Raw genomic sequence first — 27,918 nt, forward strand, 5'->3', positions numbered from 1 at the left:
CCAATGATGAATCCAGTGAGCCCAGGCTTATTGCTCTTTTTGAGGCAAGCAGGCTGAAAAGACTAAATGCGAAGGCAAGGAAGATGGACATCAGCACTGCGTCCATCTTCCTTGCCTTTGTATTAAGTACTTGCGCGCTGCTTGCCTCAAGAATAGAATACCAACTTGCCCAGCAAACCATCCCAGTGAACTTGTTGCTTTGTCTTGCCCATAACAAGAGTTTTCAAGCAAAGTTGATGTCAAAAGAGTGTTTTTCTGGAAGTCATCTTTGAAGTCTCGCAACTCTTGTTATAGGATAGACAGAGAAATAAGGTTATTCTTATTGGATTCCTTGAATGATGCAGAATCCATTGATGCACTATATTGCAAAATCTGAAAAATCGATGTTGTGCACTGGAAAATTAAATAAAGGAAGCTTGTGTAAAACTAGAACAAAATAAGATACACGAAATTCGACTTACCTTTGAAATAAGCACATAAAATTACATATATCTACATGTTTTCAGCACTATCTCTTCGAAGAATCAGTATTTTAGAAAATATTTCATCTGACATTGGGCTCTCCCCTTTAGTTCACCAGCTTGAGAAGCCATAACCAAGTTGTAAAAAGCTCTGTTAATATCCATTTGTGGGATCTGCATTGGGATACACAATGAGCTATGCATTTGTACTACTCTAATACACAAGATGTAATCAAAATTTTGTTTTCTCTAGTCCTCTAACTGTATCAGCCACCACCTGTATATGCCATGCACAGTTTTGACCAAAGCAACTAGTACTTTACATTGCATCTATGGTAGACCATTCCACATTTTTCAGCATACCTAAGAACCTTATTGTGCAAGCAAGCTTGGCACAGTGGCGTGCTACCCACAAGAACTGCAGGTGTTTCTTTACTTTTCCAGATTTGGGTCTTTTGAAATATTCAAGACCTTGGACAACTTCACTGGAAGAGTTGGCCCTAGTGTAGGCCGCAAGGACATCTTGCTTCAGCTCCTCAATTATGCCATTGAGACATTCTTTCCAGAGGCAAGTGGTATGCTTTTACTAGACAACCACGTGTGGAAACATTTTGCATACTTGTAATGCTGCTAGATCGGGAAGTCTCTGAGTGTCAGTAGCCTCACTTTATTCCTTCACTTGCTTCTTGTTTCTTCATACAGATTTACCATAGTTGTGGTGACGACAGGGAACAAATGTACATAGAATTTTTCAAGGATGTTGTCAAGAAGACAGCGCTACTCGTCGCAAAGTGGCAGTGTGTAGGGTTTTGCCATGGGTACGACTTGTTCCTCGACACCTGCACCTAGCTCTGCCCTGCCTTTAGGATTGCACCAAGACAGAGCTGCACCTCTTCTCTTTGCAGGGTGCTGAACACCGACAACATGAGCATACTTGGACTTACTATTGATTACGGTCCGTTTGGGTTTATGGAGCGATTTGACCCTGACCACATCTGTAACACTTCAGGTGCTGTTCAGCTTATCTCAGCTTTGTCTGGTGCCTATTGGTGGGTAGAATTACAGTTGTACATCAATTTAATTAACCTTGGTCGAGTAACATTTTCCATTTCACTTGACCAAGATTAAAGTTCTCTGAAGTTTAATTCCTATTTAAATTAATGATTTGTCTTCATTTCCCTAGAATGCAGTTGTGTACAAGGCAATGCATTATTTTTTTCTAAATTTATCTAAGTAGTATATTGCACAGCAGTTTCTGTTTCACAATCTCGTCGTATCACGCAATTTGATTCACAGTCACACATTTGCTTTCATTAACTATTGAAACTTGTGGCCGTTGGAATTGCACATGAATAATTACGACGTTGTTACGACGGACCTTTTAAAAGCGGCACACCGCCACCTCCGAAGAATACCCCCTGAAGAAGGAGCCGAATTGGTTCCGAAACGTCGGGCTAGTAAATTTCCTTGTTTGGTTGGAGTCAATCTCTAAGTCTTAACTAATTGGCTAATTTATGCAAGCACGTGGAAGGGAACCAGTGGGGTTCACAGGATGATCTTTGATCTCAATGGTCCTTGACTGTGCTCATAATTGCAGTACTACGCAGCCTTTGCAAGAGCGATCTACGTGAAAACAGTGCAAGAAACTGCATTTCTGTGCCATTTTCCAGCTTGGCTCCTTGTGGACGTCCATGCTGGGCACATTGTGTTTGAAGGACACTCAGATAGGTATGAGGGAACAGACATGCGGTACACTCTCTGAGGTGACAGTGACAGCCAAATCCATCAGTGCTTTTTTGGTTGACTTCTGTGGCCATCGCAGTGGTGATAGGTGTTTAAAGGGACACTAAAGACAAAAATTATGTGAGCTGCATTCGTAAATTGCCCTTCTGGCTAATTCTGACCCTTCTGGCTGGCCCTGAGGAAGCACTACTTGGTAATTCGTGCTTGCTATTGTAAGTAGCTAAGACTAACTACTCATTAGTTTCACGTCTACTGCAACGTGTCATATGTGCTGGACACTGCATCAGCGCACTTGGCAGCTCTCTTGTGTGAAAAACACTTGGTGTGGTGTGTTATTACTGTGGCTTGCTTCGTCTAAAGCAACAACCTTGGTTATGAAAGGTAACTTGCCACACGATAACCATCAGAGGCTGAATGCTTGTGCCACTGTTGTAATTAAACCACTGTTACCAATAAAGAAGAAACTTAAGTGCAACAATGCATTCAAGTCATTTTCCACTTGTTTGCATTTGAATTTTATGCTGGTCGCACACATTCTCCTTGAAGATGACGGAGGTCGATATACGTACATCAAACAGCCCGAAATCTGCCTGTGGAACTTGAGGAAGTTTGCAGAAGCCATACAGTCTGCTGTTCCACTCTCAAAGACTTTGCCGGGCCTGGAACTGTATGCTTCAGAATACGAAGCATGCTTCCTAGGGGGAATGAGAAAGAAGCTTGGCTTGCTCAAGAAGGAACTTCTCGAGGACAAGTGAGTATTGGTGCATACAACTTCTGAGTACACTCGTCTTTTGATGCTGTAGTATTTCTGCTGCTTCCTATGCATATCCAAAGAAATGAGAAATTTAGATTCTTGGAAATGTTAGCAGCAGCATTACACGGAGGCTTTCAGTGAATTCTCTGTGCTTTCTGACTGAGAGTGGAAGCGTTTCCAGGGGCCTCATCACATCTTTTTACGACACCATGGAGAGGACGGGTGCCGATTTCACGAGGTCCTTCAGATGCCTGAGCACACTTGCAGTTCCTGGGCACCCTGAGCATGAGCCCAGCAAGGAGAGCCTTCTGTCAAAGCTTCTGTCGTGCTGCAGTAGCCACGCTGAACTCGCAGCTCACCTAAAGGCTCAGACCAGCTCGCGGTGAGTGGCTTGCAATTCTCACTCCACCAAAATGAGCTGGACTCATTTTGCAATCATTTGTCAGCTGCGCTGCCACTATTTCACCGGACTTCCTGCTTAGTCTAGCATATTTTAGCTTCATATGGCAGAAAAAATTGTCATTTAGTGCCTTGCAAGTTTTATAGCAGCTTTATAATCATTTTTTTAATAATGTAGTTATACCGTATCTGCAAAAAAAAAATGTGAATTCTAGTGAGTCATGAAATTTAATTTTGGAGTTTTATTTTGGAGTGTCTATGGTGGGTGGCTGTACTACATTAGCCTACGCAATTCTTGCTTTCTTGTCTTTGCATCTTTTTAACTGTAAACATCCGTTTTTGCATATCTCTAGTTGGGAATGTGAAAAGCAACCAAAAAGCTGGCACCCTTTATTGCCTAGTGCAGGATGACGTAGTGAATAATGATAATCAGCATTTGATAATTAAAAAAAAATTTTTTTACACACAAAGTTATGGTTGAAGTGCATGGGTATTTTAGCTACTTACCACACCAAAAGTCTACAGGATGCAGCATTAATAAAAAAATTGGAAATTCCACACATTTTGAGCAGGTAGCAACAGGTTATTAAGTAACTGACATGAGCAAATGTAGACTAGAATCCACATACTAGACAATGTGACCAGGCTGCTGATTAGTACAAAGTATGTAAACTCGGCGCATTCAAAGCAATTTTGTGTTGGCCAATCATAGCTGCTGTATGGATAAAATAAAGCATGTGCAAGAAACCTTTAGATCTAATGACTTCTAAACACTTTTTTATTATACTGTGAACACTGTGTTTTCAGATATTAAAAAGAAAGGGAATAAATCTTATGGTCACTTGGAATGATGAAAAAAGAGAAAAGAAAAGTCGAATGGATTTGAATGGAAAAGAAGCTGAATGGATTGGACCAGATGTTTCTAAGCTAAGCTAGTTTAGATTATTTTTCCCTCTAAGGTATAAATTTTCACTTTTTCAGGACACACCTAATGGCTTACCTTATCGCTTGTTGCGATACAGCCATTCACTCGTCGGCATGTCTTCATCTGGCCTCTCTGGAGCCTTTTGATGCCATACCACTAACACGATTATTCTCATTGCCTCTTCTAGAGACTACCAGCTGTTTCTTATACTCTCCCAGAGCAATCCAGAATTGCTAGAGCAACTTGGCAAGGGTGCCCTCGCAAAAGAAAGAATTATGGCACAAATGGAAAAGGCCAAAGAACTCAAGGTAAACAAAATGCACAGTAGGTGAAATAAAGTGTGTGCATATGCTCACTAAGAAAGAAAGAACTGAAGGAAGTGACAGATGTCAGGCAAATTTAATAAATGAAATGCACTGTGTTCACACCTTAATACAGTCAAACCTCGATAAAGCCAACATTGATATAACCAATTATCAGATATAACGAAGTGAATACAAAATTAACAAATTTTTTCGGTCAATATTAGCAGGTATGCTTATAACAAATAATAATGAAGTTATTTTCGGTGGATACCACTTAGTTATAACAATGCTTGACTGTACTGCCATTTATGTAGACTTTGTAAGCACTAGAACATTTTTTTTTTTTCTGGAAACAGCAGAACTATCTTTTTCAGCACTTCTGTTTAGTTTACCATTTCTCTTCGATTAACTCTGTATGCATATGTCTGCTTGCAAGTTTATAACTTGGCTTTGCTTGTTACGTGAGGCACTACTATTATCTGTTTGTACAGGAAATGAGTGCAGAAGACTTTAAAGCCCGGAACAAGAAGATGTGGATAGACTGGATAGATGAATACTCCAAGAGGCTGGCGACAGATGTGGAAGGAGTGGAAGACTTGCAAGCCCTGCAGGACGAGAGAGTTCGCGTCATGAACAGCAATAATCCAAGGTAGTTTTGGATACCAACAAAGGCTTTCAAATGCATTCGTACATAGAAAGGTTTGTGTATAAAAGTGATAGCGACTTGGAAGCTGCTATGGGGAACATCCTTCAGCGCTTTTCCTGTGTCTGCCTTCTTTTGCCCCGTCTTAAAGTGTGCACTTATTAATCCTGCAAGTACGAACGAGCTAGCCCAACAACACATTCTATTAAAATGCCAACAAGGCTGCTTGGTGTGAAGATGGATTCTATGTTCTTCTTGGCATTGATGTATTGTAATGTGAAGCTGGTGGATCTGATGGCATCACCATATAGCACAGGATGTCCAACAGTCATTTTAGCAGCCAAGAGCTGAGTGAGACACAGTAATACAGTTGAACCCGGATATATCGAACCCACATATATCGAATTATTTTGTATATCGAACAGCTGTAAAATCCCCTTCAAAATTCCATGCAAATGTATAGGGCTGGTGCACGCGTATATAGAACACCCGTTCACCAGCACATCCGAAGGCGGCGCCGTGCCGAAGACCTCAAAGTGCACTTCTTTGTGCACTTTGAGGTCTTCTGGCACCTGGAGGTGGAGAAGAGAATGTGCAGTCAGTTGAGGATCCTGGGCTGTGTGTGCAGTCATTTGAGCCCCGTCGAGCTGTTTGCCTAGCCCGCGTGCTACCTTGAACGGTGAACATTCCTTCTTTCCGATTTTCGTGCCGTCGTCGTGTGGGTTGAGTGCCTATTTGTGGTGTCATTTTCCGCAAGTGATGGTCGCTTCAAGTGTATAAAAAAAGAATCAACTTGGACTTTTCAATGAAGTCGAAATTGATCCAGCGTGTGATTGAATTACCTATATATCGAACTCTTTTTTGTGATCCCCTTCAAATTCGATATATCCGGGTTCAACTGTACTTGGGGATGTTGAACTCCAACAATTAATAAAGACACTGCACCTAATGCTCACTTTAGTTTTCTGTAACAGGTGGGCAAACTTAACATCAGGACAGCAAGACATGTGAAACTATTTTTGAATGTTCTCAGCATGGAGCCACAAATATTTTTGCGGGACACAAAAAACTTCATTTCACAAGAGAATAAGGCAACTTTTTTTTTCCCTACTAAAAATACAGTTTTCTTGCTCTGTAGAAAACTCCTTCATTTCATAATAGCAACAAACTCTTGGATTGTATTGAGCTCAAGTGAAATGCAAATAGGAAAATACGAAGGTAGAATGCCTTTTACGTGTGATTACTTTGAACTGCAATGTGTAATCACTGCACAGCCTGCCGGTAAAACTTGGCAGCTTGAGAACGCTTTGCCTGGTGGTAAACCAAGCCAATTTCACCCATATTTAAGAACGTGCAAAGAAGAGCCTGTATTTTAGTTTGTGTTATCAGATTAGTGTGCGGCCTGACGCTATCAGACAGGAAGTCTTGCATCATGTTAAAGTACTGAGGTAATGAGTGTGACATCTATATTGTTCTCCTGTCTAAAATGTCTTGCAGGTTTATTCTCAGGAATTACATTGCGCAACAAGCTATTGATGCAGCGGAGAAGGGAGACTACAGTGAAGCGCGAAAAGTGCTGAAGATTTTGCAGCACCCATTTTCTGATGACCCTTTGGAGTTGAAAGGTACGCCTTCAAATGATAGGCATGTGTATGGTGGGACTATTACTTTAGAAAAAATTTGGCTTCATGCATAGCAGCAGAGATCGATTAATTTTGTCTTTCACATTTGAAGCTGTATTGCATGAACTAAGATGCAGAATATGATTTAGCATTTGCATAAGTGCTCATGTAGGTGCAAGCAATATGGTGTTGCTATACAGTACTAATTACATGAAAAACAGTGCTGTGGAGAGGATGAAGACACAAAAATGAGATGACATCATGGCATGCCACCTTGAAGCCACCTTGAACTGATTTTCTTCAATATATGCTTTGTGCATTAGAACCCTTTACACCTCACTAGATGCATGCTTTCACATCAGCTCGCAAGGAGGCGGTTTCTTTAAGAGACATGTCAGTTGAGGTGACATCGACAAATTCTGATTCTGCACTTCTGATAAGATTTGCAATACATTTCCCATAATTTCTCAAACCATCTTCACATGCTCCAAGGATGGGTCAGTGTGGGAAACTATCAGATCAGATTGTATCAGGGGTGGCAGAATTGATGTGCATCAGTGTTGCCTCGGTTCACTTGTCGCCTTAAGAAATTGCCTTCTTGCAAGGCTAGGGCGAGAGCTGAATGCAGTTGTCAAAAATGCATTTTGACTTGCAATGCATGATGTGCTTCAGTGCAAGGAAACTGCAATCAACAATCTAATAAAGTTTCTTATTACATGTGGTTTACAATTTACCATTTATAGATGGGACATTATATGTTATTTAAGCTTATTTTCATATTTTCCATCACAGCATCAGTCCTGCTATTACATAATTTTTTTTTTCGCTTATTAAATCTCTCTTCTCAATAAGAGTGAGGCTTTGGAAATCATAGTGCTAATCTATCACTTTAGCTTGACATGTTTGTATTTAGTCTTTCTTTTAAGAGTAAATGAATAATTTGAATGGGTGCTCCACATGTCTACTTCGTACTTACCTGTGTTGTCATCCTATGTGCTGCAGTGTTTTCCAAATATTAGTATCAAAGAGCCCTACAGTCAGCATTCATTACTTGTTGCCAATTACTAAAACATTTCCAGTAAGTCACTGAAAAGAGAGCCTTGTAACAGAGTGCCTCGTGCCATCACTGTTACATTATTGTTCGTGTCCTGTATCTTGAGCTCTTCTTATTGTGATGAATGACATCAAACTTGCTCAGTCGATTCTTTTTCAAATCCATTTGTTTACTTTATGATGTCTTGTCTCTCAGTATGTGCCATGTTTACTTGGTAGGGAGGATGGCAAATAACACAATGGGGAGTTACTAATGATTCCTAATTGTAGGTGTCGATCCTAAAATTCAGTGACCTCAGATGACATTACAGATTTATTTTCATCTGTAAATTCATCCACTAGTGAACATGGAAGGAATGCTAATGAGGTGAAATGCTGTTTGTCTCCAGGAAAGCAAGCTTGCCCGGCTGTGTTTGATGAAGGATTCTACGAAGGAAGATATGCATTGAGTGCAGCTGCGCTGAGAGTCTCCTGCTCATCTTAAACGATGGTAATTGTTGAACTCATTTCAACAAAAGGTGCCCTTTCTCACAGCCCAGATATAGTTGCAAATGAATGGAAGGAGGCAAATAGCAGAATCTTGTTGCACAGTGCTAGTGGTCAACTTTCTTACCACTGAAGAAAACTTAGTTGCTTGCATTACAAACCTGGTTCAAAACTGCTTCTACATGGTTTTCTCTTTAATGTCTAGCTATTTGGGTTTAAGGGTACGCAAACTTTTAAACGAAAGTTAGTGCAGAGACTGCAAACTAAGACAATGCTTACTATGCTGGTCAGTGACGATTCATGTGTGGTCGGAACAATTTGTCATGAAGGCAAAGCCAGTCACAAAAATTATTAGCGGAAACATTTTGATTCTTTCAAAAGGTCAGTTTTAAACATTCTAAATTTTACATTGTGCATAATGTGATGCAAATATCTTACATACATGAGCACTGCTGCTTTCGGATGTGCATGCCTGCATTGGTTTAGGTTAATAGCAACTCGGGGAAATGATGCAGGGTTTAACTTTTTTTCCGTCGCAGTCATGTGCCTGACCCTTGTTGGTTAGCCATGACCTTGGCGAACATGTCACTTTTTCAGGGCTTTCTTGATGGCGATTCTCCTGATCACAAAATTTGGTTTAACGAGTTTAGGCTTTAGAAATGACCTATGCATGGGCCGACATACACGTCAAAAGATGCATCTTTCCAGCTGCTGTTTTCCTTCCTTCGTGCTTTCTTAATTTTGCTAAACTGCAGGTACTGGAGCATGCACTATGTTTCACAATGTACAAAAAAATGACTGTGTGTGGAAGCACTAGTGCAACAATTTTCAAGAATGGTCTTCATACCAAAGTGGGTTGACAGCTACCCATTTAATGCCAACTTTTCTTTGAAATGCCTCTCACCAGGTCTGGCAATTTTGAGCTGACAAGTGCAGTGCATAAAATGCGTGCTAACAATTGTGTCAGCCAAGTATTACACCACTACGCACCACGAAAACAGCTGAAATTTCATAGGAAAAGTCACGCGTCCTTCTCCTCATGGGCACCGTGCTCCCAGCCAGAGAGTCAATGTCATTCACACAAGTGCGCCTATGTAATTACTAATTTTCAATGCGGCGACGTCACTCACAGTGACACGTGACTTTGAAAATTATTCAAGGCAACAGCAGTTATTTGTTTGATCTGCTGCTTCAACAGACGAATTAAAGTATAGAAAAATAATGAAACATCCAAACCCAATGACTGCGTGTCTTTTACTTCATACGGTCGCAAGAGAGATGTACTTCCGCTTCATCTGTTTGTTCCCACGTCATGTAGTCGCGTGCACAGAGAATGAAACTCATTTTCTACCATGTTTTAGCGTGCAATCATGCTCTTTGATCCCCTCGCGTCTACCTCAGTGTTCATGTGGCACTGACTTATACTGCTAGTCTGGTGCCAGCAGTATAACGACATGGTTTATCGACAGCTGGGCCAGCCTCTTCAAACGTGCGTGCACTGAGGGATCTATTTCACAGAAGCAGCCAGACAACAACGCAGATGTTCTCATGCACAGTTCACAAGATCGTGCACAGAGCAAAATGAAAGAAATGCAACTACTCACGGCTCCTGCGTGAGAATGTGACCAAAAAAGTGCTGTGCAGCAAAAATGCGGAAAAAAAGAATTTTTAATTGGAGGCCGCTTAAGCTTCGGCTTTAAGAGTGGATTGCGATAGCGTTATCGGGACCCGTTCGCATCGCATCTTTATGAGTAGCCTTCACTACAACCCACAACGTGGGAAAGCCAGCTTACAAAGTCCAAGCTTACACCGATCCCCTTTAAGTCTGCTTCACTTTTAAACACAAATACTTTGCTGGGAAGCCATTTTTACAGGGGCAATATAAGCTGTCTTCTATCAAGATGTGAAGGCCCTGGCACCTTTTTTTTATTTTACTAATTTTTTGATGTTGCCCCGAGGCGCGCGCATGTCCAAAATTTGGAGGACGCTTTAGCATTCAAAGATTCCTGAATGCCTGTCAGGCTTCCCGGCAGCTGCGGCTTTCTTTTTTTTTTCCACCTTCACCTTTGAGCGCTGCTACCGTTTTACGCTGCCATGGAGGCGAGCACCATCTGGATGGGGCTTTCGCAAGTAACCTACCCGAGCGCGCCGCTGTTATGGTAGAAATGCTGGAAAAGGTGTTAGGGGTGAAGCTCCTTAGGGCCGAGCCTCGTCCCTTGTCTGTAGCTCTCTGGTTTGCATGGAGACCGCTAGGGGTGCTGCGGTGCACAAGGGCTATATAAGCGCTCTATATACTGTACACATGTACAGTATATATATATGTATGTGCACGCCAAGCTCCGGAAGCCGGCTTCCGGTTCCGCTTCCGGAGTCGGTAGTCGACTTCTGGCTTCCGGAGAACGCTTCCGGCGTTTTGCCCGAATGATCCACTGGTGCTTCGCCCACTAATCATCATTCACTTCGTGGATATGCAGTGTTTTTTGTGTTTGAGTTTCCTCGTAACAGAATTAGGTTTTTGCGTACATTCAAATTATAATCCTACGCTATCATGTCTGTAGGTTATAGTTAAGTCTTACTTTACAATTTCTGACGGATTTTACTTCGAGAAATTCAATTTTTGTTCACTGACACCTTGCGCCAAGTGAAGGGCCAGTTTGGTCGGGGTGGTTCGGGGTAAATTTCTCTGCCACGGACACCAATGCCGATGCCGGTTTTTCTGCGATGCGGGGCTCTTAACGCTATTGCGTTAAAATATAAGGCAGGGATCGTGATGTGTACATGATGTGATCCTCCGGCGGAGGCTAGACGAGGCAAGTGGAGAGAGAGTGTCGGCGTTCTCAGTGAAGCTCGCCTCCTGAAATCATGGGTTTGCGACACTTCAAATATCTTTATCTCTGCTAACAATGAACCAGTTTTAAAAATTATTGCAGTACAACACTCCCTAGAGGGGACGTAACAATTTCCAGCGCATAACGAAAATTTGCTATGTGGCCTGGTGAGGGGCCTAATGCCTGGCAGTATGTTGTAGTAAGTAAAAAATTGTGGAAGTTGGGAGTAATTGGTGAAGAAAACGGTGGAGGTGAGCCTAGTTGCAGTGGGAACAGCCAGCAAGGTGACAGTGCTTCTTGTAGCACATGCAATTCTCATTAGTGTCGCATGCAGGACGCAGAAGTTGAGTATAGTTTCAGGCTTAGCAGGCAGCCATGCCGAAGCTACCCAAGTAGTGCAGTCATAGAAGTCTCACTCCTGATGTTTCGCAGTGCAGTTGTTTTTCATCTGCGACTCTTTTTGCAGAATAAGACTTAAGGTTACGACGAATCAAATGTTACTTGTGCGCTCTTGTGCTTCCAGCGTGACATAGCATGTTTTGGTCGAGGACGCAGTGGTGCGCCGTAGCTGCTGGTCGCAGAAACCTGTAACTCTGCTTGTACGGTGGTGAATAGGTTCTGATCTGCAACAGCTTCCATGTGATAATCGGTTCATATTTTGTGACATTACAAGTACGAGACTTAATGTTACTTGGAATTAGATACTTATTGTATCTTTATTTTTCATATGTGATATGATGTACCACTTCTTGGTCATGAAAGCAAGCAAAAAGAAGTGTCTCTAGCCATTATAGGTAGTGTTGCCATAGAATAACGCATTGACTCCTATGCATGAAACTCAGTACAAGCTTAGGCTTAAATGCAAGCTTTGCTTGCATTTGACATACAATGTAGACCACTTATAACGTAAGTCGCCGGAGTCGCGCATATCCGCACTATAACCAAAGCAACAATTTTCAAGGCCCGCACATATGCAAAATATGTGCACCGAGCCGCCACGCGTATGAGACAGTCGAGGAATGCGGCTAGAACGTCTGCATTCAATTTACAGTCGAATCTCGTTAATTCGAACCAAATCACGCGGCATTGCTCCGGCGCCGCCATAGAGTAAAAGCATAAGAAGAAAAAAAAATGCGGCGGAAATTTTACCCTCTCTCAAATGGCGAGGTCGCCGATTTTGTGTTGCGCCGGAACATGCGTGTACGTGCCGACATCTCAGCCACGCTACCGTAGCCACGCGTAGAAAATGGCAGTGAACCCTTTTTTCTCTTTTATGCTTCTTCTACTTTCTAGTCACGTGTTGATCTTGCACGCTGCGGCTACGGCGCAGAGGGAAGCAGCGGCGCTGTCTCAGGCCGAAACTACCCACGCCGGCAAACACCCGCTTCCCGATAACGGCAGAAAACCAAACTTCGGGGAGCTGGTGCCGGGCTGGCTGTAGCGGCGGCGCCTGCACGGCGGCAGGCGCGCACGGTGACAGTCGAAAGTGAGGGAGCTACGAGGGAGGGCGAGGGGAGCCACCAAAGCGCGGAGTTGCCGAGGCGAAATCCACTTCCCTGTCGCCCTCCTCCCTCACATTCCACGGTCTCCGCGTGCGCCCTTCGCCATGCTGTGCCGGCGCCGCCCGCTCGCTGAAGTTTTGTTTACTGCCGTTATCGTGAAGCGAGCGTTGGCCGGCGTTGGCAGTTTTGTGGCCCTCGCTCGCTATGCACGCCGTGATATTTCATGACTCGCACTCAAGATTCTGGTTTCAGCCTCACTGGCTGTTCGTTCGCACCATGTGCCCTTCTCCACTTCGTCTCTCTTTCTTCCTCGAGCACTCCTTGGGGCGCCCGTTTGAGGGGAGCGTTTGCCGTCTCTGCTGACTTCCGTACTCCCAGGCAGCCGCACTGTAACCGGTATTTCGTTTCCCGCAACTGCATTATAAGCGATACGTGTATACATGGAGTGCTATGGGAAAATTAATGGGAGTCTGAAAAGACCGCACTATATCCAGTCCTGCACTATAAGCGGTTACGTTATAAGTGGTCTATACTGTACTTCGGACATACATGACATACTTTTGTCCCAATAGCCAATAGCCCTTTCTATCCACTATGCTGCATCCACTGGGGATTTCTGGTTGAAGCACACTCAAAGACATCCTGAGCACGCAACTCTTGGTGGTCGGGCTCGAGTTGGGGGCATGATCGTCAGTTAACCTTTTAACATCGCAGTCCATGCCAGGACTTCCTTGAATAATAAACCAAGTTCTTGCGGCTCCTCTCCCATACCATTATTTGTAATTCACAGGTGTTATACCTTCGCTGTTGAGTCACTGGCAAGCTCCAAAACATATTCATTGTCAGAGTCGTCACACTCTGCTCCAGCAACGCTGAAATTTCGCTGTCTGTCAAAGCTTTTGGCTTTTTCACCTCTTAAAAATTTGGCACAATTCACGCCAATATCAATAGTTCTCGCGTTAAAAAAGCGTGTCTGTACACATGCTTCCCACTTTGTTGTCTACATAAGCAAAGTGATGCCATCTGGAAAACAGACATATCACCCCCATCACTATTTTTTCCGAGACATGGTAGCACGTATTCTGCTTGAATAAAAATGTGTCCCCTTTGAATCGTGCTTTTCAACGCGGCGAGCACGTCATGTGTCTGTAGGTGCACTGTCCGCTTAAGGCGTTAAGCATGGAATGTGGTATTGGACACGTCACTTTTTGCAGATTTCACAAGTGCTTCCTTTTGCCTAGTGACTGCCTTTAGTGAATATGTCCCTGCCTTGTGGGATGTGAAATATGGTTCTTGCACGTCACTACTGCCGCCTTTTTACAGGTACTATATTCTCACTTTTTCTTGCAGTGTTTTCCTTGGCAAGAGCTCATTACTAGAGTTTTTGGAAGAGGAAGAAAGAAAGGAAAGCTGTAATGCTTTCACTCTCACTTGCAAAAGAGACCTTCTGTAATAGCAAGCATCGATACCAGTTCCTGTTAACAAGCTATAAAGTGTGACATCAAAAAGATGTGCCGGCAACACATTCCGTATGGTTGGCGAAAATTTTGACCGACTTAATGATGTGAATTTTCTCTGAAGGGAAGGCAACATTAATACATGTAGCAGAATTTTCAGTCGTTGCTTAGGAGAGATTACAGTTCAAAGCCGTGTCAACGTTGTCATGTGCATGTTTTGCATGTTTGTGTACAAATATGCAATTTGTTTAGAGTTACAGAGGCTGCATTTCGGGACAAGCACTGCACAATTGCTGTGTATACTATGTACTATGCTGAAATTTGTCTCTAGAGTCCTCCTGTGATGCACGGAAATGCTACTACACTTTACGCAGCAACCTTTGATACACAAAGACAATAGTACATTGGTTGTCACTGTGTTAAGTTAAGCTTTAGGTAGGTTTCATCATAATGAACAAAAGTAGTGTATGTAGCATGTTCTTAACACTTTTGCTGACTGTTGCATCACTGGGTGTTATACGGAGTTTGCAAATTCAAAATAAAGATATCTTACTCCTTTACCATCAAATGTGAAATTAGACACACTTTCGTCATGTTCATGTCCTTCACACATTACATGTAACAGGGGTCACTGGAATGTTGCATTTGGATAAAGCTACCAGTGCATAGATACATTGACTATTAGCTTCTGGTTCTTATTGTTAAATATGGAATAATGAAACTGATAAGCATTTTTCAATGCTTCTCTTGGGTGTAGGCAAGTGCAGGGGTGGGACTGTCCAAAGTCATTTTGGCACAATTTCTGGAGCAGGTCAAAATGTGTTTTGGAGCAGTTTGGAGCAGACAAAATAGCAGTTTGGAGCAGGCCAATCTGATTTTTGGTGGAATAATGGAATACGACAGCGCACTTGGAAACCACGACGAAACACAGAATAAACTAATATGAAGCTCGTAGTAGAAGCGCACCTTGTAGCTATAGCGTACTATAATATGGAACAGTGGGTCGAGCGGCGGCTCGGCGCATGCTTTTTCGTCGGTTGCACCAACGGACGATCAAACTATATATTTCCGCGCCTACACTCATGACGATAGCGGAAAATGTTCTCAAATTATGCGGTCTAATCGATGCTGTAACAATTTCTGTGTCACCATATGTCACCGCAGACCAAGAGAGCCGCAATCTACCCTTGACTGGTATAATGTAAAACTATTCTAATCTGTTTTTGTTGCGATAGCAATTATATGGACACTCCAGGCGCATTTCTAGCGTCGCCGTGATGTTCCATACAAAGTACAAGGGTGATAACATCATCGCCGCGCGCCGTACGTTGTATGTACAAGTGAAAGCTTGAGGGTAAGCCGACGGTGGCGGCTCAATCTCGTGCGCGCGAGGGAGGAAAACGGTGTTGTGTCTGGCGGTCCTTCGGGACAAAGGAGGCCTCATCGACAGACGTGAACATATCAAGTGCTCTTCACGCTTGTCGTTTCTCGTGGCCGGGAAGTGTCACCGTCAGTCACCTGGGACTGATGGATGAGCAATTAGTCCCCAGACTGCAATGGGTCATCAGCCTCGTGCGTAGCTGAAACGGCAACGTCGCTCGTGGTGTGTTTCCGTGAAGCACCAGCGCCCGCCCAAACTACAACGAGGCCCGGTGCCGACTGTGACGCGCCAACATGGAGCCCCTTCCGAGACAACAGCCACTGCCCTCCCTGGAAGTGGTGGCTTCCACGAACTGACCGCCATGGAGAGGCGACAATTCTTGCAAGGGGCCAGCGTCAAGCATTCCCGTGGGAACGACATCAACGTTTGGTTGCAAAGGTGTCAACCGTTGCCTGTGTGCGATCAAGCAAGATTGGAGGCGGAGCCCAGCGGGAAACGATGGCAGTTCATGGGCGGGATATGGCGAACTGGTCATTGGCTAAGAAGAAATAAAGTGCATTCCCTCATCGAGTGAAAGAGGGAAACGGAAGGGGATAAAACAGCGGGACTTGAGTATTGTGATGGATACTCGGAGATGTAAACTGGAGAACATGCAAAGATGCTAGCATGTAGACGGCTCCAATATCATGGAGCCCTTCTTGTAAAATACCAACATGTACGTACTGTGTATATAAAACAGTTTTCTGATCTCACTGGATATCTCCTTCTCTCGGCACTTGGCACAACACCACCCATGGAACCTGCGTGGCCACTCGGACCTCGGACTTCGCAACAGCGGGGACAAAGCGCCGTCTTCCATCGCGCGCAAGGCACCGGGGGGTCGTTCTATTTCGGCGGCCGCTGCGTATGGCGCGGCCGCGCAGGCCCTATCTTGAGAGCGATCTGCGATAGGGACATAGTGCGAGTGCTGATAGCTTCGTGTGCGCTGTTTTTCGCCGCTTAGTTCGCGTCGAAGCAAGGCAGCACAAAGGTGAATTTGCTTGCTGCTGGTCCCGCGCTTTCTCACTCCAGCGTTTTCACAGCGAGTTTCTGCGGTAATCGATAAAGATGTGTTCATGTTTGCTTGTGTGCACGTGACACCATGCTTGTTAATTTAGTGAGTGAACACATGTTTACAAGTTTATACAGCCAATAAAAATACTATCCTTGCTTCGGCTTTCGGGCGATACTGTGACGTTTCATTCCAAATCTGCCTTTAGCACTTCGTGATTGGTCAAAATGGCTCACGCCTTGCCCATATGGGCATAAAAACAGATTGGAATAGCTTTATTTTATACCGGCCTTGGGGACACAGACGCCCGCCGGCTTCACGTGCTGTGTGTGCCTCCAAAATATCTAGTTTGCTCGCAGTGCTCTCAGCGAACTTCTTCTTTTGCACCTCAGCTATAGGGAGCGCTGCGCCGCTTGGCCCACTAAACCTTATTCTAGTACACTCTAAACACAGCCGCCCTAGCCGTTCCGACAGCAGCGACAACATCCGGCAGTGGCTGCGTGCACGCCTGCCACTTGCCGGAAGCGCTGAAAGTTTAGTGTTATAACCCCGAAAATAACAAGATACTCTGCGGGAGGTGCCGTCACGCGGTGTGCGTAATGTGAATGGCTGCACTCCGCTTGCTGTTCGTGACCACTACCAAAGCCGTTCTGGTGCAGCGTGGCGCAATTTCGGTCAATTTTCTGTTTGGCGCAGTTTGGTGCAGGAATTTGCATCTGTATCAAAAATGCGCAATTGGCGCAGGAGTCCCACCCCTGCAAGTGTCAATGCCTGCTAGCCATACTTGGGCTTAATGCCTTCCGCTGAGCAATCAATGTGATCAGTATATACTGTAGCATCTCCTAGTATCTCTTCTACCCAATTGAGCAACATGAGTAATAGACATTCGTGGCATCTGCTTCAGCCTCTGGTGACAATGCAGGATGTGTTGTAACGCCTCAGGTAAGTGAAACAAAATAGTACCACAACATGATCCTTCATGGCAGTGACAAAAGAGGACGGCAATGCTCGAGTAAGAGCTGCATCCCTAACTTGACAACCAAAAGTTCAAAATGAAAGAAAAACTAAAGCTCATCTGCTTTTGGATTCCGAGCGTGTGGCATCTTTGGGCACTTTTGTGAACATTTTTGTGAAAAGCTTTAAAGTCACAGCCGTATGTAACGCCATGAATTACATAAACGACCGTGTCCACAAGTGTGGTGCTGAACTGAGCCTGAGTAGCGGCAACAGCGACAGTCATGGCGTATATGTGTCAAGAAATAATGCATTATGAATACAATTACACCTTCTCTTCTTTTGGTAGAAAGAGATCACTGGGATTACGAATGACCAGAAAAATTAGACCCAAATGACCTGTCCCTGTGCAAGCACCGCACTTCGTCAAAATTGTGAAAAAGTGAGAGCATTTGAACGAGTGTATATGCTATTCGCACATGACAAGTCGCACATGACAATTTTATCTTGGCAAATTTGGTTACAAATGAGTAGTACTATATATACTACTGAAGCAACCTTCGGAAAGCTGCTGGGTTGATAACTGTCCAATTTTCCTACAAGCAGCCTTTAAGTAGCGCCTAGGCAGACAACGTGTGCAACTGGCACACTACCTCCGATTTTCAAGATTTAAAATGAGGTACTTGCCAACACTCCCTATTTGTTGCCAGTTCATGAAATTGAAGCCTCGTACAGAGTTGCCAGCTAACTAATTGCAAGTTGCCAGCTAACCACTAAGAAGTGGCTGCTGCAAATGCGCCTCTCAAATCACGCGCAGCTCAACCAAGATCGACGCCGAGGCGGACCATTGTCATGTTCAGTGTAAAGTCCAAGTGCGACAAGATCCTTTTGCGGCCTGCGCCCTTTTGGGTGCGAGTGAAAGCTTGCGAGGGTGAGCCGAGAAGAATGGTGGCCTGATAAGCGCGGTCTTCCCGTGGGAGCAAAGGGAAAGGGGGTACATTGCCAAGCTTCTCTTTTTCTAGCCCGGCCATGGCGCACATGGCTGTCAGCGCAGCTGCAGCCCGCGTACCCTGTTTCAGAGGTAATCTGCAAAACGTTGGTGTGCTTATATGGCATGGCATCATGTGCACTGTCTTCCCACGCGTTTAGTACTGAAGATTGTGCAATCTAGAGTTTCGGAGAGGCGTTGCATATAGGTTCGAAATATTAGCACACAAGCAGTTAATGGGAGCAAGAGGCAGACGAAGCATTACTTCCCCACTGCCGGTGCTTTTCATGATAGCGTTGTCCCACTGTGGGCGACACTAGACAGTTTTAGTTTAGCGTTAGCGTAATAGCGGGGTTACGGGAAATAGCGTTACCGTTCCGCAAACGAACTTTGCAGAAAGAGAGTTTTAGTATAGCGTGATAGCGTAGTTTCCGTGCGGGACGCTATTCCATTACGCTTTGAATTTCGCATACACAGGGCACCTAATTCTATGTGTGTGTGCGTCCGGAAAGTACGATAGGCAGCGCAATGGAAGCCAGGAGCGCGTTGTATTTTTACTTCACATGTCCGTCGATCTGCAACGAAACAGACAAGCAGTACAAGCTGTCTACCATAGCCTCCGACATCCTCCCATCTCAGAGGCCATATGCCGTCGTCGCGCCTATTTTCCGACTTTAGCGACAGATGGCGCTCGCATCTCAGAAAAAAATTTCTCTCGTTAGGCTTAGGCGCGTTCGAAATGAGAAGCGATCTCGAAAATTCCTCAAGATTAGCCATAACACTCTCTCGGCGAAGCGGCATGAGACTAAGCAAAAGCCGTTTACGCAGTCATTTGCTACGAACGAAGTGAATTCTACAAAAACAACGCCAAATTCAGTTCGAAGCGGGCGACCGGGACCGCCGCCATGTTTTACGTACACTACGTACACCACGCTAACACGGTAACGTTAACTCTGAGAAATAGCGTGCGCACGGTAAACGGTATGGGTCGGTTAGCGTTCTGCGCATGCGCACTTCGATCCCGCTATTCCGGTACGCCCGCTATTCCGGTAACCACGCTAAACTAAAACTGTCTACTATCAGCCATGGGGGCAGAGTGGATGCGAAAGAGTGGCTGGCCTTGTTTCGTACCGCCGATGATATAGTTGACACAGCATGAAACCGTATCTTTCGTTGCCGTCTATCAAATTCAACAAAATGATTTTTTTTATCATTCAAATTTGCTTTTTCCAATTGCCTGAAAAAACAAATTCTTGCAGCTCCTTCTGTGTGAGAAAAATATATCGGTGACTACTTATTTGCATAAAAGGTCAAATTTCGTTATAGCGAAATTTCGATACAACAAAGCGAATTGCCGATTTTACCGACTTCGTTATATCGAGGTTAACTTTAGAGCCTGTTGGTACTCACACAAAGGTGAAATCCAACAGTTTTGAGACGTCTCTGCAAAGCGCTATGGTGAATTCACGTCTTGGTTGGCTTCGCTGCTACAAGCCATACAAATTGGAATTCCTCTAGACAGATTTCATCTGCACACTTCGTAAGTGGACATGCTCTAGACATTGACAGATTACAGAGAGGGCTCGGCCGGGACCTCAGAAAAATTCGTATCATCCGGAAATTCGTATTAGCCGTGATTGTATCATCGAGATTCCACTGTATATGCACTTGGCTGGTGAAGCAGGAAGCATTTGTGGAAGGAACACATCAGTGACAACAAATATGAGAAGCCCACACCTGCTGTCATGGGAGCCATGACACTTTGCCTTGTCTACAAGAAAAAGTGTGCTCACAAAGGAAATTTTAGAGATCCGTGGTGATACACTCTGCTGCTGAGTGATTTTATGCTCAACTGTAAAATATTGTAGTCACTGAGCACCTACAGCAAGTGTGCCTACAACAACAGTGCACAGCATTTTTGATCATGTACAGCTTATCACAAGAAAGCAAAGGCCAGTGAGCTGTTGCTGACAATGGCCGCCTGGCCTTAACATTTTTGTGAAGTTTACCATCTAGGGCAAATGAAATGCGAACAATAAATTGCAAAGTGAAATGCCTTTCACACAAGCCAAAAAAAAAAAAGAGAGAGAGACTCAAGAGCACGACCTCACAATGTTACTTATATGGTTGCCACAGATGGTACTACTTATAGCCAGAGTCATGTTGACATTACACAAAGTGGCGAAATCAGAAACGAAAGAAGGCTTGCTATAGTATAGTTGGCTCTAAATTGTTCGCATTTCAATTGTACGCGATAGTACATGCCACTTTCAAAAAAACGAAGAACGAGAACATTGTTCTGAGGCTGTTATCTTTAATCCCATGAGGGCTACCATGCTTATTTACAAATGATATATGAAGATTTTTTTTTTGCCCCTCACGATTTCATCCTTCAACGTAAATACAAAATATATACAGAGTCGAAGAGCAACAAAACCCTCTTCAAGGTCACAGCTCCACAGTGGAAGAAAAAAAAATCTATTTACATGAATACACTCATGCCAAAAAACAATCAATGCCACACTCTCAACGACACAGTGTTGTACTTCGAAATGCCTTAGCTCTCATGCTGCTTCTGGCAACGCGCATGAATGTACATTCATACCGAGCTACCATTTTACATAAATCAAGGCACCTGCATATACGTTTGCCTTGTGCAGGTGCTTTTTTACTTGTGATTTCGTGAACACGTTTCTCCTACTGTCCTAGCGGGCTTAAAGTGAATGCGCGAGTGACACGCCACGACACAAATGGTACTGCCATTGAGCCAATACACACACATGGAACAGCTGGCAAATTCCAGGGCAGTTGGCAGACACAAAGTGTATAACGACACAGCCCAGAGATAGAGAGACAGATAGACCCCTGAGATTGCTAATTTACAAGCTGTCGCACAAGCACTTCCAGGGAGAAAACAAGCCTCCTTGCAATGATTTCAATCAAGACTCAAATGCAGTTGTTGCGTGCTAAGAACTTTGACCTCGTGCTGGACATGATAAACACCGCGGTTCAAGTTGTTATTTTGTGCAACTCTGCAAAGGGTAGGGTTCGAATCATGTTTTGCAAAAACAGGTTTCTCGCGCAGCTGTGTCCAAAGATTACAGGAGCACAATAAATCGTTTTCAAAGTACACACAGGGCATTTAGCGTGACCCAGTTGTGGTTTGAATGCACAACAACTTTGGCGGTCTGACACAAAAATCATGTTTGACCACTTTGCCGTGAATCTAAAAAACGCACCAAATAGCGCGGTGCCCTTAGTTTCAAACATTATAAACTTGCAGTTTTAAATCAGGCCTCTTGTTTGCTTGTTTTTTTTTTTTCATTTCATTTTGAAAATGTGCCAATGCAAGCTAACACACACATGCATTCATCAACGCACGCACACATACACACACACCAGCACATTAGCGCCGCCACACTCAGACTTGACATATGAATCCACAAACTAGCACTGCCATTAGTTACACAATGGGTGTATACACACGCACACACGCACGCACACACATTGTCAAGAGCACATTGTACAACGAGATGAAAGAGCTCGCAAGCTCAATCACGTGTCTCCTCTCTGCTCTTTCCCCTTCCCCGAGCCCCTGAAATAAAACACGAAAAAAAAAAGGAACCCTTCCCATACAGAAGTCCCTGTTTATGAGGTATTATCACAGCTACAGAACCAAGCCATGGATGTGGCCGTCGCCATTGCGCACCCTAAAAGGGCAGGAAAAGAAATTTCAAACACGAGTGCACAACAGTTCTTGAAAAATATGTAAAAAAAAAAGAAAAAAAAAAACTGAGAAGAAGAAATTGTTGCTGTACTTGTCTTCTTCCGTTTCCTTCCAAAGCAAGACCTACCCTTTCAATATTTTGCCCCAAAACATAATTATACTGCACTTGCACAGCTTTCCTTTTTTTTCTCTCATTTTTTTTTTTGTTTTTTTGCTTTTACAATTGTACACTCTTGAACAACACTTCTGCAATGCTTGGTACAGCATCTGCACCAGTGACATCAACACAGCCAGTACCACAGCTACCAGAAACAGCATTTTGCACAGAGCCCTTTACCTCTTTCAACTGTTGTTTGTCCCGGGGTATTTTATTTAGGAGGGAAATAGAAAAAAGAGGGGGGGGGGGGGGGACTACACATCTGAAATTAACTTTGATCAACTTATCTATGTAACAATGCTTCCAGCACTGACACATTATAAAGGGCTGTATGCTTTCTTCATAAGGGCAGTTTACTTTTCCCACTGGTAGCCAAAAAGACTGATGTAATTCTCGGCTGAAATTTACACTATGACGAAGCACGTTTAGAAGCACACACGGTGAGTAGCCACAAAGGTTACCTGTGTCAGCCATGTACAGAACTGTGTAAGCAGCCTCTCTAGTGTCTTACACAAAAGGGGTTAAAGAAGAAGACATTTTTTTTCTTAGGTTGAATGCGCAGGTCAAGCTGGCGAACTGCTAAATCGCACTCCAAGGCCTAGTAACAACAAAAAAACTGCCAGTGGGAAAAAGCAAGCTGGAACAGGAGAGGGAAAGCCAACAGACAGAGGCAGCAGTAGCAGCAGCGCCTCAGACAGTGCGCACCCACTCTCTCTGCTCTTTTATCTTTCTCGGTGCCGACAACCAACGACAAATGGTAACAAACAGGAGGTCACAGCTGTCACAACGTGCGTCAGTTGAGCAGAACATGAAGGTTTTTTTCCGGCGGCCAGCCAAACAGAGGTGGCGACGAGGGCGTGATCCCACCCAGATAGGGCGAGCAGCAGGCCTGGTCTGAGCACTTCTCCCAGAAGCACCGCACTGCCAGTCCCAACGGCTGAGCAGGGGAGATGCGGCCTGCGCTGGCAGTGGCCGTGTGCCTTCGGCGGCAACAGCAGCCGTCGGTGCCACAACATGGCAACGGGAAACTCGGCGGGACTCCAGAAAGCAGTGGGGCGGCTGTCAGGTCACATCCATGGGCAAAGCCCCGTCTGGCTCCAACTTGACTCGACCCAGGTTGCTGCTGCTCAGCTCGTGGCGTGCCCTGCGACGTGCCAAAGTCAAGTTCTGGTTATGAACGGAGGCAAAGCTCGAACTTTAACACAAGAAAGGCCATTCTACATAAAAAAATTTGAACAACTTGATCACCTTTATACCTGGCCAGTGAGAGTACATACAAAAATAATAATAGGCTATTTGAGTTAATTTAATTAGTATAGTAATTAACTTGTAATTGGTTTGTTATACGTATACAACAGTGAAATTTGCGTGCTTGCCCACAACTCACCGCACCTCGCACACGACAAACTGAGCTAACAGTTTGCAACAGTGATTTAACTGTAGCCGCCTTCACGAAAGTTACCAGACTATGAACGTCAAAGAAAACAAAACTGGTGGTTAACTCGTCTGGTCTACTTGACAGTTGAAAGAGCAATATGTTGTGAACAAGCTCTGCATCTGTAGCCATGCCCTCCACAGCCAGAAATGAATGTTCACGAGTACATCGACTGTGCTCAAGATTAAAAAACATAGACAAGGCTTGTTTAATGTAAGAAGAGGGCAAGGCAAACCTACTTGTTCCCTTCGTTTCCATTCTGTTCCAGGATGGAATACCGGAGGTCTGTGAGTGATGCTGGCAGCTTGTTCCCGAGCTCCACGGGTGGCAGTGCGGCCATTACATGCGAGTCAGCTTCTGCACCAGCATCCGGAGCCACTTGGCCTCCGGGCTGCTGCTTGGGCGTTGTCCGCAGCACATCCCCTTCGCTGGCTGCCCGAGCTGTGACCAAGAGCACAAAACCAGTCAGTCTTGGGAACAGAAGCTTGACCGTCCTGATGTCTTCATTTTGACGTCATGATTCAAGCCTAGCCTACAGGAGCTCCCAAATTTTGCTGCCTCAAGAAGCCATACTCTTCTTCGGAAAGTGAGGAGGGAACCCCGTGTTCTTGACCGTCCTTAAACACATGCATGCAACACTAAACAGCAGAAGTTAATGGTCCCCGATGTTATATAATGGGGAAATAAAATCAAGCACACATTGTACCCTAGGCTCATGTGGCTGAAGAATGAATGTGTTCCTTTTTTCTTCATGAAGTTGAGCACAAGTAGGGCTGCGGCTCTTAAACCTAGTTTCTGGGTTTTTTTATTTCGTTAGCATTAGGAGTGTCAAAATGGAAAAAAAGTGTGTGTGTGTGTGTGAAGCGTGGGAAGATGGACGACCCATGGTAGAAGTATAGTGGGGATGGGAGAGTTTAGAAAAGCGAGCGCATTTGCGCGTGTGTGCGTGGAAAGTGCGACTGACAGTTGTCTGCTCCGGACTACTGTCACTTCCAGTCTGCTCCTCGAAGAGGCAGTAAGTGTGATGTAATGCTCACGCATTTCTCTCGCATTTATCTCTAAATTGCCACTGAATTTATTTTCTTTTACTTTTCATGCCTGCAAAAAAAATCCCTTTAGAAAACATAATCTGCTCAAGTTTAAAAAATGAGCCTACTATACACTCAAGCACGCACGGATGGATAACGAGGCAAATTGTGGCCATGGTTATTTCTAAATATCGATGAGCTAGACTTGACCTCACTCTCTTCACAGGAAGACGGTCTTTTTAGCCTTCTCACTGTTAAGCTTAGATGTGAAGCGTATATATGCACCAAACTACTAATGCGGCTACATTGACTGTAATAATATTTTCAGCATAATTTCATTTTAAAGTTCTGGGTGCAGTTATTGCAACACTACAACGATTACATAACTGTGTATGGCAGTGTGAGAGTAAAAACAGATGGGCAATTAATAGCTCTGTAGCAGTGAAGGATGGGAAGGGGGGGTGTTACAATGATTAAGGGGAGGTGCTACTCGAACACACTTTTAGTGAGAGCACAGATTCATGCGAGTCAATGATGAAAGGCAACAAAAATCATTACAAAATGCATCCCCAGTTTCGGGATCCCTGTGAGGGACCACTGATTTGTTGATCTTTTATCCTATCACTGTCATGTTCAATGCAAACTGCATGCAAATAAGTGCCATGAGTGGGGCAGTGCAGTGTGTGCACTAAAATTTGTCATCAGCAGAAAAGAAAGAAAGAAAGAAAGAAAGAAAGAAAGAAAGAAAATCCCTTGTACTAATCAGCGTATGCAATACTCCTGTACACTATACATTGCAGGCAACACTACGAAGGCTAGACTGACTTGTAACTGCTTGCATTCGCAAAGGAAAAAACTGTGTGACACATCATATATGAATTATAGTCAGAGGTATGTGATGTGTCATGTAATTTGATGCAACATTGGGTCCCATACCTTTATGTCACAAAAAATTACATAATTATTATGCGGTGTTTCAGATCTGAATCTATTTACCATCGAATGGGCCGAGTGACATATTTCTGTGACTAGCGGCTACACTGTGGTGCAATGTAGCCAACAAATGATCGGATATCCACTGCCTACTCTTTTAAATGACCAGCACTGTTTTCTGTAGTGCTGCTACTGCTAAGTTTTGATTTTGTACTGCCAAGTTTCTCCAAGTTTTGATAAATTTTGATGTGATGCAGAAAAAAAAAGTATTTCCTTTTTAGTGTTAGTTTCTAACTTTTAGTATTATATTCTAGTATTATATAGTATTATATTAGTATTTATTATTCTAATCCAAAATATGTTATGGTTTTGTGTGTATTGCTTTTTTCCTATCCCCCCTTCCCCCGTTGTTAATAATGCACTGTTTATAATTCCATTTTTTGTTTATCATCATCAGCAGCATATAATTATGTCCACTGCAGGACGAAGGCCTCTCCCTGCGATCTCCAGTTACCCCTGTCTTGCGCTAGCTGATTCCAACTTGCACCTGCAAATTTCCGAACTTCATCAACCCCCTTGTTTTCTGCCGTCCTCGACTGCGCTTCCCTTCTCTTGGTATCCATTCTATAACTCTAATGGTCCACCGGTTATCCATACTACGCATTACATGGCCTGCCCAGCTCCATTTTTTTTCTTAATGTCAATTAGAATATCGGCTATCCCCGTTTGCTCTCTGATCCACACCGCTGTCTTCCTGTCTCTCAATGTTAGGCCGAACATGTCTCGTTCCAACGCTCTTTGTGCGGTCCTTAACTTGTTATCGAGCTTTTTTGTTAACTTTTATTGTGTAAATATTCTGTACTGCCTCCTACTCGCCCTATGTAATACCCTCTTTGAGGGCCTTTAGGGGTATTTTGAATAAATAAATAAATAAATATTTCACACATCGTATGCTTGTTACATACGAACACCTTTTTCCCCTGTCAAAGTGCAATTATCAGGTACAGACCCCGTCAAGCCTTTTGTGACCCTTAGTCTGTTCCCCAAGCATTTTGTGCATGCTATAGATATACCAAAATTCCGAAATAAAATGAATGAATGAATGCACTTGGGGCCCAAAGCACAGTACTTACAAACTACACGCACAAATTTGCACGAATAATATGTGACTTGACATAAGCTTATGTCCACAAGCAGTCAACGTCCGATTTTTTGGACTTCCTAGGGGCCGCGAAAACATAGGAAAAATCAGGCAGTCCGAAAAAAATGAATGCATGCCTTTTACTGCCACCAAGGGCTCAAATCGCCACAGGCGTATCTCAAAAAGCTCTAGAGGCCTGCCAATACACTTATTAGGCGTATCGGTGCTCATACTGTGATAGGAGATGGTGGGTGCACGTGTGTATAATTAAGGAATACATACTGTGACCCGTGACCATTGCCCCTTCCCACTCTGGTATGCTACACTGCTGTATTTAGGCGAAGCTGACTTTCGGGAACTGGCATTATGCAACACGTTGTGGTTTTTGAGCTTCGAAGCCATTGGCGAGGATTACAAAGGCGGAGTAGCAGCCACTGCTGACAGCAGCGAATTCTTTCACTGAAAAACACGGCATAGAACAGGAAGAAGCTTGGTAGCGAATGTTGAAGCAGGTAGGCCTAGCGTTGCTACAGTGGTGGCTACGGCTGCTAGCGGATCTGCGTGCGAGAGTGCCGTTTCGAGGCGGCGAGATAATCGAAATGGTGGTGGTGGTGGCTTTGATTAATGCTGTTTCGGACCTGCTGTCATGACAAAAAGTCCGGAAAATCGGACCGCAAAGGTATTTTGCGTCCAAAATTTCGGACGTTCTTATACGTTGACTTTATAGGGTACGTGTCGGTGCTGCGAAGGCGTTTGAATTATCGGGCACGTCCGAAAAATCGGGCATCTGGAAAATCAGTCGTTGACAAACCAGTTAAAATGTAACCGCTTATAACGCAAAACCAGCTATAACTTGCTCTTTTCTGACTCCCGTTTACCCTCCCATAGAACTCCATGTATACACATACCTAGTGCAGCCACGCAAAAGAAATACCGGCTGCTACG

The 27,918-nt window shown here is 44.1% G+C and overlaps 2 protein-coding genes across 3 annotated transcripts in view; one reads left to right on the plus strand and one right to left on the minus strand.

Moving 5' to 3' along the window:
* The window catches only part of LOC119455578 (protein adenylyltransferase SelO, mitochondrial-like), a 31,833-nt gene extending 7,557 nt beyond the window's left edge, over window positions 1-24,276 (plus strand). Inside the window, exons 4-13 of one of the 2 annotated variants that reach the window (XM_037716979.2) lie at window positions 906-1,029; window positions 1,164-1,279; window positions 1,367-1,470; window positions 2,751-2,955; window positions 3,140-3,340; window positions 4,470-4,590; window positions 5,079-5,236; window positions 6,728-6,855; window positions 8,295-8,395; window positions 14,072-14,757. In XM_037716979.2, coding sequence (XP_037572907.1) covers window positions 906-1,029; window positions 1,164-1,279; window positions 1,367-1,470; window positions 2,751-2,955; window positions 3,140-3,340; window positions 4,470-4,590; window positions 5,079-5,236; window positions 6,728-6,855; window positions 8,295-8,389 — 1,252 coding nt within the window. In that variant the 3' untranslated portion in view covers window positions 8,390-8,395; window positions 14,072-14,757. Of the gene's footprint in view, window positions 1-905; window positions 1,030-1,163; window positions 1,280-1,366; window positions 1,471-2,750; window positions 2,956-3,139; window positions 3,341-4,469; window positions 4,591-5,078; window positions 5,237-6,727; window positions 6,856-8,294; window positions 8,396-14,071; window positions 14,758-24,139 lie in introns of those variants that run through there. The other variant, XM_049668878.1, reaches the window with a different exon arrangement.
* Window positions 20,863-27,918, minus strand: part of LOC119455579 (enhancer of polycomb homolog 1) — a 72,189-nt gene continuing 65,133 nt past the window's right edge. The window contains exons 14-15 of the mRNA XM_037716980.2: window positions 24,111-24,312; window positions 20,863-23,580 (exon numbers count right to left, since the gene is read on the minus strand). Of these exons, the coding sequence (XP_037572908.1) occupies window positions 23,499-23,580; window positions 24,111-24,312 (284 nt within the window). The 3' untranslated portion in view covers window positions 20,863-23,498. The remainder of the gene's footprint in view (window positions 23,581-24,110; window positions 24,313-27,918) is intronic.

The sequence above is a fragment of the Dermacentor silvarum genome, chromosome 6 (genome assembly GCF_013339745.2).
Source record: "Dermacentor silvarum isolate Dsil-2018 chromosome 6, BIME_Dsil_1.4, whole genome shotgun sequence".
Lineage (NCBI taxonomy): Eukaryota > Metazoa > Arthropoda > Arachnida > Ixodida > Ixodidae > Dermacentor > Dermacentor silvarum.